General features: G+C 38.1%; 1 protein-coding gene across 1 annotated transcript in view; it reads left to right on the top strand.

Annotated features, from left to right (window-relative positions):
- plcl1 (phospholipase C like 1) overlaps window positions 1-10,296 on the top strand; it is a 58,039-nt gene extending 47,743 nt beyond the window's left edge. The window contains exons 4-8 of the mRNA XM_026912336.3: window positions 2,555-2,917; window positions 4,266-4,469; window positions 6,368-6,443; window positions 7,095-7,204; window positions 7,417-10,296. Coding sequence (XP_026768137.1) covers window positions 2,555-2,917; window positions 4,266-4,469; window positions 6,368-6,443; window positions 7,095-7,204; window positions 7,417-7,584 — 921 coding nt within the window. The 3' untranslated portion in view covers window positions 7,585-10,296. The remainder of the gene's footprint in view (window positions 1-2,554; window positions 2,918-4,265; window positions 4,470-6,367; window positions 6,444-7,094; window positions 7,205-7,416) is intronic.
- The last annotated feature ends 770 nt before the right edge of the window (window positions 10,297-11,066 follow it).

Below are 11,066 nucleotides of genomic sequence, written 5' to 3'. Positions count from 1 at the left end.
ATGATAATCATGATTTGCTCTAAAAACAGAGATTGTAATCTAGTTTGAACATGTGCAGAAGTCTTGTGCAAACGCATTATACAATGGGAACAAATTGTTCTGACCACTGATATTTTTTCATCAAGGCCTTGAGTCACAGGAGTGTATGTTTTAGAAGTTTTACAAAAAAATGCTAAAAAGGTTGTACGGTAGCACACATGCAAATGAGTGAAAATGACATAGTATATGTATACATGCTATGCATGCTAGTTTCCGCATATGAGTTCGCACATTAGGAAAGTCTATATGTGAGACTAGATCTGTATCAAAATAGCTTTTGCATTTATGCAATCGTGTGCATTTACCACTTTTTTTTTTTCATTTTACTTATATGCACATTCAAGCACTCTTAATTAATATTGCTGTTTCACCCAGCTAATCTCATGAGACCATGAGGAATGTGGAATGTAATCTTCCAAAATAAAATGTTTGCCAACATAGGAAATTATGCATCAAATTGCATTACATTTTATACTGTAATGCGTGGGAATAATCCATCCTCAAAAAAAACAAAAAAACAATGAAACACAAGCTAGGGTCATTACCTGGAAACTGAAAACACAGAACTAGAAAACAGGCTTGGGCTTAAAACGAATTGTCACTAATGCACGATAGAATTTCGCACCGGGACTAAGATACAACAGTGTATGAACAGAAGAACTAATCAAGGCCGAACAAGAGTAAAAATCATGTCTAGACATAATCACATGGCAGGAACACAAAACACAACATGAAAACAGTGTTTGGCATGCTGAGAGAGAGGGGGTTCGTGACATATGTTTATAGTAGGTGTGACTTTGCTCCTCCCAAAGAATGGTGTCTGTTAGGATGTACTGTAGTTGCCATTGAAAGGGACTTTGCACTTCTAACTAAGGAGATCTGAGGAGATGTTTTTTTTTTTTTTTTTTTGCTTTTGTATGATCTCAAAAAGAAATCATGTGAAAATGACCAGAAGGCTACTCTGATCTTGTTGAACTTTGGTGGTGAAGTGTTTGACAAATTATACAAGCATGTTACAAGCTATAATGAGGTTAATGGAGTTTATAACATACATGTAATTATGGCTAATGCAGTGTTATAAAGCTATAATAAGGATAATGACTAAGACCTGCTATTAAGGTTTTAGATTCAGTAATGACACAGATGTAGGTGCAAATGGACAATACAGCTCTCTCAGATCTGCAATTATGGAAGCACCAACTAATGCTACTGCTAACACTACACCTTCAGATCATAGTCAGCTTGTAATTAAGGAATGCAGATAAGGAGAAACTGTCCCTGGACCACTTAACAAGGCTACTTTGCCTCTGAATGCTCATATGTTTGAGGATTCAAACTCTGTGTAAATAAGACTCATTCTGACCCACACTGATTCTGTACCAGACTGCACTGAGCATTAAATGCATCTTATTGCAACTATGGCCTTTTGGTGACTGTTGCTTCACAATTATCAAGAAGAGATCTGCTCTACACACACACACACACACACACACACACACACTTCAGAAACCATGTGTGGTATGATCGCTGACTGTTGCTTCCTCAGTTTGCTTTCGTGATTTTTCATTACGCACATTCATCATAGAGAGTGATGAAACCTTAATCATACCCATCTCTCTGTACACTTTTATTATTTAATTATCACAATAATTGTTTTTTATTGGCCAATATCTAACATTTATAAATATTAAGTCATTCATTTTAAGTGTAACAGGCTTACTGAATCTACAAAGGTACACTTAGTTGACGTGACTAAGGAGCAGTTTTATTTTGATTCAAATACATTTCTACATTTTAGGGTATATTCAGGAAATATTTTAGGAATAGGCTTATTATGTAGAATATGGAAGAAAAGCTTGAATTTCTTTTTATTTAAAATGCTAAAGAACAATTGAAAAATGAACAATTGTGATTATTGAGCAAAACCTTGACTTACCTTTCTCTCTCTCTCTCTCTCTCTCTCTCTGTGTATATGTGTGTGTGTATCATGCACACAATCTTTTTTCCCAAACATGACTATTGATTTAAAGGTTTGATGAGAAGAACGCTGCACAGATTGAGCATTTGTACTCTAAATTTTTTTAATGAATAAATGAATAGGGTTGACATCATATTGGCCTTGACAATAAACTAGGAGTAATGGTGCAATATAGGCTGATATTGATATACATTATTGGTAGAGCAGCTCAGTTTGATAATGTGTTTAAACTTACTGTGACTTACTGTGACACTGACATTAAAATGGTGCACAAACTGTGAAAATTTAGTGTTTGGATAAAAATCTAGTTTAATACATAGTAAATGTTTAATAGTAAATGTGTGTTTTGGTGCTTAGTATTTGGATTTATGCCGACAGTTGTGTGTATGTGAGTGCTTTTTTTCAAAATCACTTTAATTGTAACATTCAAATTAGACCTTAAAAAATTTAAATGCCAAAAAAGCATATTTTAATGTGTTGAGTTTTCTGCTCTCTTTATTTATTATGTGTGTGGGCTTTAAACTCCTCACTCCATAGGTGAACATGCCAGAACTGGCACTGCTGCGATTTGTCGTTCTGGATGACGACTACATTGGTGATGACTTTATTGGCCAGTACACCATCGCTTTTGAATGTCTACAGCCTGGCTACAGGAATGTGCCACTGCTGGGGCTGGCGGGAGAGCCTTTAGCCCATGCCAGCTTGTTTGTGCACGTGGCTATCACAAACCGCCGTGGTGGAGGCAAGGCTCAAAGACGGGGCCTATCTGTGAAGCGAGGAGTGCGTCGAGGAAGGGAGTATGTCACCCTCCGAAACACGGCCATTAAAGTGTTAGACGACACCTTTCGCTCTGCTGGCCTTCCACTCAGAGAGGCCACTGACCTGCGAGAGAACGCACTGGTAAGTGTGACTGGTAGATTCACGTAACACATTTGATTGTTTCATTTTTCAGAGACTGTATCGAAGGATCAGTGCTAAATTCGCTTGTACACCACTATATATTTTACTCTGCAGTTTACATGTACCAGTGTAATATGGAGAAATATATCTGAGGGGCAGAATAAGTTGGTGGAAAAATGATATGATCCATCTGTTCTGATTTAGCGAATTAAAAATATCCATGTATTCTAATCAAATGAGAAGCAAGAACCAAGACGATCTGAAAAACCCGTTACCAACTGTATATATACTGTATATATATCCATCATTAAATACAACCTGTGTTTATATGTAATTGTCAGCTAAAGCCTTTGGGTCTATTAAAAAACGTGTAGGTTGGACCACATTCAGCATCCATTCATTCCTACGTTGAGCAGCCAGGACTTGCCTTCCTGATACACTGATGTGTGTCAGGTATTTTGTGGAATGAGATGTTACCTGCCTGTACTGAGAAAGCAGGCGGGTAGGATTATTCCAGGTGTATAAATACCTTTCACTTATCACACACACACAAAGGCACACAGTGCCACAGGTGGTTATGGTAATAATGACACAAGGTACATGACTGCCAGGTGGAAAATTCTAATGAAGGAAGAAGTGATATAAAACTTAAACACATTCAAAAGATGTAAGCTCAACAATAGCTCAACAAAACTAAAGAGACTGATAAAAGCTGATAAAACTGTAGATTTTTCAGTACAATGTAAACTCAGTCAATGATTACATTTGTGATTACTCTGTTTTTCTGTTATCCGTTGCTGTATTTAGATTACATTCAGATAAAGTGTCTGGTGTCAGCCAGTCAGTGTAAAACAGTTGATTGGGATACTGTAGGACAAGAAGGGAATTCAGAAAGGAGAAAAACAAAAGACTTGCTAAGATAATCCTTTAAATTCCCAGGACCAAGGTGGGCATCCAGGCTTACATTATTCACTCTCATTTCCTGTAGTTGCTGAATAATTCATAGTAGTTCCTAAATAATATTCTTTAATATTAATAACTGAATAATAAGCACTGGCATTACTGCTCCCTGCTTCTTTTCATAAACTGTCACTATATCACACAACAACAGAGGACAAAAACAATGTTTTTGTAAGATTAGTTAATTATATCCAGCTATTTAACAGGAAGTGTCCAATGATTGGTCACCACACTATTTATATGGAAAGATAACTGTAAGCAAATAGAAAACATGAAAGTGGTGTGTTCTTGCTCATGTTTGCTTTATTGCATTTGTTTGTTTGTGTGTATTTGTGAATAATCATACAGTATCACCAATGAGTTATTTATTATTTCTGCTTTACTGTAGAGTGCTACGGTGGCATTCAAAGAGCAATGTGGGCTCCCCCCAGTGTCCACTCTGAAGCAGTGCATGCAGAGTTTAGCCACAAGGCTGCAGGGCCCTGACGGTCCCCCAGGAGCCAGCCTGATCCTGAAAGACGGTTATCCCTGCCTGGAGCCACTTGCAAACCTGAACGACACCACACGCAAGCTGCTTAACGCCTATGACACGGTGAATAACTCACATGCCCAATAATTTATTGTGAAAAAATATACTCGAAGGACCTCAAAGCTCTGTAATTGACACAGCAAAGACTGAAGGGTTATGCCCGGTTTTATTGATTACATTGAAACTGTTTCCTAAGATACGAATGCAACAATTTTAAGGAGAAACAGATCTTGGAAGGCAGAGCCTCTCTTTAGCCTGACTCATGTCTGGAGACAGAATATACACAAGCAATGCCACTATCTGTATCTGCATCTTAGTGCTCCAAATATTCAAATATTCATATCTGCGTTTGTATTCAAATTTAAACCCGAATTGTTTTTTCAGTCCCACTCGAGTAGTTGTTATTTTTGTTTTGTAACTGCATGCATCATTTTCTAATGAATTCACAAATGAACTGTAAACAAAATATAAACAAACTAACAGACTAATATAAACCACTATGACCCTGTTACTAAGGCAGTTACTAAGGACAAAGGAATGCATGCTGTAAATGCATCGATCACGTTCATGTTAATGAATGTGGTCTTTCTTTCTCCTTTGAGCTTTTTGTCTGACTGCTTGTCTGCATGAAAGTAAAAAATGTGACTTTTTAGTTGTGTCCCACTGGATCCCAGTCTAGCTGCACACCTCTAGTCTCAACCAGATGCCCTGTGAACCTTTCTGGCAAGCTGTCTATCTCTGTTTGCTTCTGTTCAGAACACATGATCTTTTCATTTGGAATAATATATTCATGTTCAGTTACATCCCTAATATATACACAAACATGCCTTCAGATAGATACTCTTTGTGGACAAGAGGAAGCTAAACTTCTCAGGTTTTTATATGAATTTTGTATTTACATAAATACCCAGAGGGAATATTGAGTGCTTCCTGAAGAATAAATATCAGTCAGCTGTGTGAGTCTGGATAAAAACACTTTGGCCTGAAGCGTCAAAATAAGACACTAGTGTCATTTGACAGACAGTCAATCACCTGTTGTTAGATTTAGATTACTATATTGTAAATGGAAGATATTAAAACTTAACACAGTATCAGTACTCACAAGGAATGGTAAATGACAAAAAAAATTAATAGTGGACTTAATTTTACTCGATGGGATAAACAGTGGATAACAATTTTGAATAATTTTGTTTATTATGTTATGTTATCGTGTTAGTTACTTAATTCGTTAATATTACTTATAGCACTTATAGTGTTAATACTGTAACGCATTATGCAATAAATAATATCACTTAAGGAAAACGTAATGTAAAGTGTTACCAAATATATGGAGCCCTCATCACGGGTGTTTCCTGTTAGTGAGCTGGAGAGGGCTGTCTTGTTTGTCCCCACAAACATAACAGTACTGAGCCACTGCGCTATTTAGGGTAACGTTAATGCTTGGCTCCACATGGGCAACCACCTGAAGTTGTCTTGCTAATGAGCCCAATGCTTTTATTTCTCTCTGTTTATATCTCTGTGTGTAGACAGGTTCAGACACAGCAGAGCAGCTCGGCATAACACTACAAACTATAAACCTGTTTCAACAGAGTTCTTTTTTTACTCATGGTTTCATCTTTTTTTTTCTCTACCAAATTTGGTGAATCGTTCATCTGTGGAGCACACTGATTAGAATCCAGTTGTGGTGTGATTACATCTGGCGTAGTGATGGTCATTTGTGCTCCTAGCTTGCATCCATCTTTTGTTCTCTTCCAGAAGGACTGTTGACTCAGGTTCATGTGGTGCATCTGAAACAGGCAGGAGTTTGGCCTGGCTGTCTGGCTGGGCTGCATGTTATAAATATCTACACTGTGGGAGAGGGCAAACAGGGTCTCTGCTTAGTCTGAGACAAGTCTACAATGTGTGGCAGTGAGTATATGTCCTCTGTAAAAGTCATGTTGCCTGTGTGTGTGTCCTCACAGATGATCTCAGCTAATAAACAGCTAATAGAGAATGCGGATGCTGTACAGGAGCGGATCGCTCAGGTGCAGAAGGAAGGTGAGTATGTTAATGGAGGGTAAATCTGCTCTGCTTATCTTGGTTATATCAGACTGTCCATGACGAAGATACAGCCATCAGAGTGTACATCTAGTAGTTATTGCAGTAGAATTATAAGTAAAGCACAGACTATAAACCAAGATCAGTTTGATAGTACTGTGCCATCTTCTGTCATGGGAAATGCTTATCCTGGATAAGCAGATGGAGATATATATTGGGACTCCATAAAGCTCCTTTTCTCCAGCTACCATTCTCTCTACACACACTTCCACATATTGCGTGACATTTCTTATTAAGCCAAACTTAAGTTTTTTATTTAATCTTGTGTGCAAATGACTTTAAAAAAGCTGCCAGCCAGAGGGAGGTGGAATGATGGTGCTTATGTCCTTATGAGGATGAAACACTGTAATGGAACAGGATGAGCGCCACACTGCTGGTCTGGTATGAGAGAAAATGAGAGAGGCAAGAGGGCAGCTGAGAGAAGAGACACAAACCAGAGAGGATTCCATCAAGAGAAATATCATGTTTTCCAAGCAGAAATAGACACGGGCCACTATTGGTCAACTTGGTTCCTGCACCATAAATAATGTATTTCTGTTTGAATGTGATAATTATTTACATGCATTAATGTATATTGTACTCCTCTCTAAGGCATGGTGTTTCATGAGGATCTGGCCAAGCTGGGGGAGAAGGAGAACCTGAAGGAGAGGAAGCTGAGTAAAGCTGTGGAGAGCTTTATCTGGAACATCACTGTACTAAAGGTTCATGCTCCTCATTTTTCCTACATTCACTCATTCCCCTAATCTTCTCAGATTAAATGCCACTGGGGCTTTTAGCACTGTATTATTATTCTTTGTAGACCTTTTTCTCCATGTTGTTTTTGCAGCGGTTGAATGATGAAATCTTTCAGTATTCAGTAGTCTCAGTGCCTGTCACTCACAAAACAAATGATACCTCTCCTTCCCTATCCCAGGGTCAGTGCGATCTGCTGCGCAGCGCTAAAATGGATGCCCTGGATGCTCTGCGGCAGCTGGTGTTGGCCTGCGAAGCCTCCGGACTGACTCTGACCTCTGAACTCCAGTACACACCACACAGCCTAACCTCCAGAAGGGGCAGCAGCCATGGCAATGGACGCATCTGAGCCCTTCCGGCCTGAGAATGGGTTGGTGAATCTGCAGAGAATGTATATAGATAAATGGTGCAATAAATAAGAGAAGAGAGCCTCTTGTATGAGATGAGAGCCTCTCTTGAAGAGTGTAGCCAGGTGATGTGATTTGGACAGTAGCCATGTCAATATATAAGTACTGTGTGATAGAACCAAGGGACAATAAAAGGTAATGCCTCAAAAACATGTAAGGGCAGGTTCTTGTTTGTGATGACCAGAAATGTTTGACTCTAAACTTTCTTGGTTTCTGAGAACTAAACTGTGTAGCATACCTGTAATACTATTGAGTGGAGCATATAAATTGGTTAGCGGTTTTGCTCTGTGGCAACTATTTGTTACGAGAATCCAATATTTCCGTAGTGGCAAGTAAAAACTTCTAAAAGCTCCTGGGTTTGCAAGGAACATTAAACTTTGAGCTGTTGATATTGCCATAAGTCAGTAATCACTTCCTTGATTACGTGAGTGCAGTCACTTCAGCGCTGTACTTCCAGTTGTTCAATTCAAAATTGGATTGAGAGCTGATAAGTGGTATCACTGGAGGTTAGCAAGCTCATGCATCCTTTCTCATCCAGCATATAGAGGAGATCATCTCCTGCACATCCTATTCGCATTCTCCTCCGGCCCATTATGACTGGAATATATCAAATCTTTTGTGGATTCAGATACATACTTTACATATCCACATATTTAAAAGGAAGCGATTTTTCCCCCTGTCTCATCACATTTACAGAGAGAGAGCATGAATTGCAGTGTGTGTTGCTCACTTGCATTAACTGAGCTCTCTGATCAAACTCCTTTAAAGAGTGAACAATGCTATTCACACCATAATATGAGTATTGTATCTACAACCTAGACATCCTTCACAATACCAGCAGTTAATGGCCTAGGACAAAGAAGGAAAAGGACTGCCCTGTCATGGTGAATGTTGGAAAGATGTGCTTTAACCAGCTCACCTAGTTAAAAGTAAGCACCGAATAACCAGCTAAAACCTGAAATGGCTGAAGAACACTGGAGCATTAACCAACTTCATGGCTAATGTTATGACTTACATTGTTTAACACTTATTAACAGTGTTGTGATACAGACAAGAGAAACCTTCCAAAGTATTTTCTCAACTGCTTTAAAAACAGCACTGAAAGTGGACTGTGTTTTCATGCTACAATTTACTTTAACATAGTAATATAGAAATGCCAATATGTGACTTTTGACTATGTATGCATATTTTTCTTTTTTGTATTGTTGACAAGTAGATAATGTGTGAGTAGTCAGTATTTGTGTGAATACACCAATATCTGTAGCTAGGTACGTAAATCTGTGTGATTATTAGGGAAAAAATGTGTATGAATAACTTTGCTGAAAGATTGTTGCATTCAGAAGGATTAAGAATGATTGAGAATTCTCATTTCTTGTTTCCTGGTTTATCTGAACGAATCAGAGAAGAGCCACTTTGGATTTATCACCTAGAGAACTAACAGGCAATGTAATATTTTCTTAGCATGAATGTATGTATTTCTAATCATTCCAGTCTGTCTGTACCTATCTTTCTCCTTTTACCATTTCTTCTTAAATCTCAACAGCGGTACACATTATGAAAGCTTTTTTCTACCTTGTTTTGTCTGTCTTTTTACCCCTCTTTCTCTCTGTGTCTCTGAACAAGGGATTTTAATTACAGTGGTGTTCTGGTGAGGAATGTCTGCAGGTGAACTTGTATAGCCCTGCTTGTGCATACTTATGTGCATCATGTTGTACTCAGTGCTTCTTAATTAACAGTTAGTGTGTGTTGGTGAGACTGTCACCAATCCCAGTAATGCAAACTTACACATCCACTCCCTAGAGCAGAGCACTGAGGCATTCCTTAATGACCTGTATGCGTGATCCACAAATGGCCTATCCTGCATAGGATCCACTTACCTGTAGCTGGACTCATGACTGAATAATGAATGCCAGTATTAGCTTTCGGTTTCAGTTTTTTGCCTTGACACTGAATAGTAGTCAGTAGGTTAGTTTTACATGGCAATGTTCATGTCTGTGAGATTAGAGAAGTACTACTTGTTAGGGGAATGAATGAATGAACAAGTAAACAAGTAAATTATATTAAAAAGGATAGTTTGTATTGCTGTGTGGAATGAAACAATACCAACCAATGAAGGACTTGTTTGCAGTATGCTGGTTAACAGATGGTATCAGCGCACCTATAGCTTTTATCTCTAGCTTGTTCTCTAGCTTGTGGTCTATTTACACGTAGATGAAAAATGTACTGTATCAGTCTGCCAAGCTGACAAGCCAGATAAGCTCTGCGGTATTAAGTAGCCTGAAGGTGAACTCTTCAGATGGTGCTTTGGTATTGCATTGTTTATTTACCCGAATGACCTCTCTGAATCTGCAACAGTAGTCCAGTTTGTCTTAAAAAGCTTTCCTGTGTGACTGCTGTCCTCTGCGCTTGGCCTGCTTCTGTTCTGTCTGCCTTTCCTCTGACCTTTCAAAACAAACCTGCTTTTGCCTACATTCCATCCCCAGCTGTCATTGTATAAACAGAGTATTTATTAAAGGTGATAAGTGTGTTTTAAAGAAAATTAACTTTAAAGCGACTTTGCTTTTATTTTGAAAAGCCATTTTGTATTCTTAAAGATTAACATATGATAATATAATACAGATGTGGCACAGACTAAATAAATCTTTTACTGACTATCACTGTCTCTGTTATTTTTGTACTTTTTTTTTTAATTCACTGTCAGACTGACTTGCCTGTTTCTTTTCTTAATGCAATATGCTTCTATTTTTGTAATTCTGTTATCCCTTATTATAATGAGCTCCCATTTTACCCACTAGGTGGCAATGTTTAGTAAATAAACATCAGCTTGAGACAGCAGATCTGAAACCAGCAAGATAAATGCACTGACATTTAATAAATTTAGGCTAGAACAAACTACTTCCTTATTCTGTACTGTAATCCTTGCAAAGTAAATGATATTGACAGTATATAACCATTTCTGATAGGAATTGCTCTAAATTTTATTTTTGTTGGACAAAATAAAATGGACAAAACAAAGAGCTACACTTTGCCAGCTTTAATCCTTCTTGGAATGCTGTCACATGTCTTGAATAGTTTGTGGTTTAGAAGATCTTTTATGGTGGCAGTCGATATCAACTTCGTAGTCTACACTCCAGAATTTCTTGACTTCATCCTGGTGTTCATCAAACCACTCTTCAATTACCTTTAGCAGTATATATTATTATCATTTTGTAATTGTAGAATTATCATCCTGGAATATAGGAATATCATCAGGAAAGAGTGTTTGCACCATAGTGTGCACCTGGTCCTGTAAAATTGCCTCATACTGTATGAGTTGGTGGTTATAGGACCATGCAAAGCAATCAGTGGACCTAATGATTTCCACAAGATGGCTACTCAGACCATTATGGATCCCCCACAATACTTAACAGCTGGCAACAGGCAT

Source organism: Pangasianodon hypophthalmus, chromosome 5, assembly GCF_027358585.1.
Source record: "Pangasianodon hypophthalmus isolate fPanHyp1 chromosome 5, fPanHyp1.pri, whole genome shotgun sequence".
NCBI lineage: Eukaryota > Metazoa > Chordata > Actinopteri > Siluriformes > Pangasiidae > Pangasianodon > Pangasianodon hypophthalmus.
Note: the sequence above shows the minus strand (reverse complement) of the source record. Positions and strands in the feature narration are given on the sequence as shown.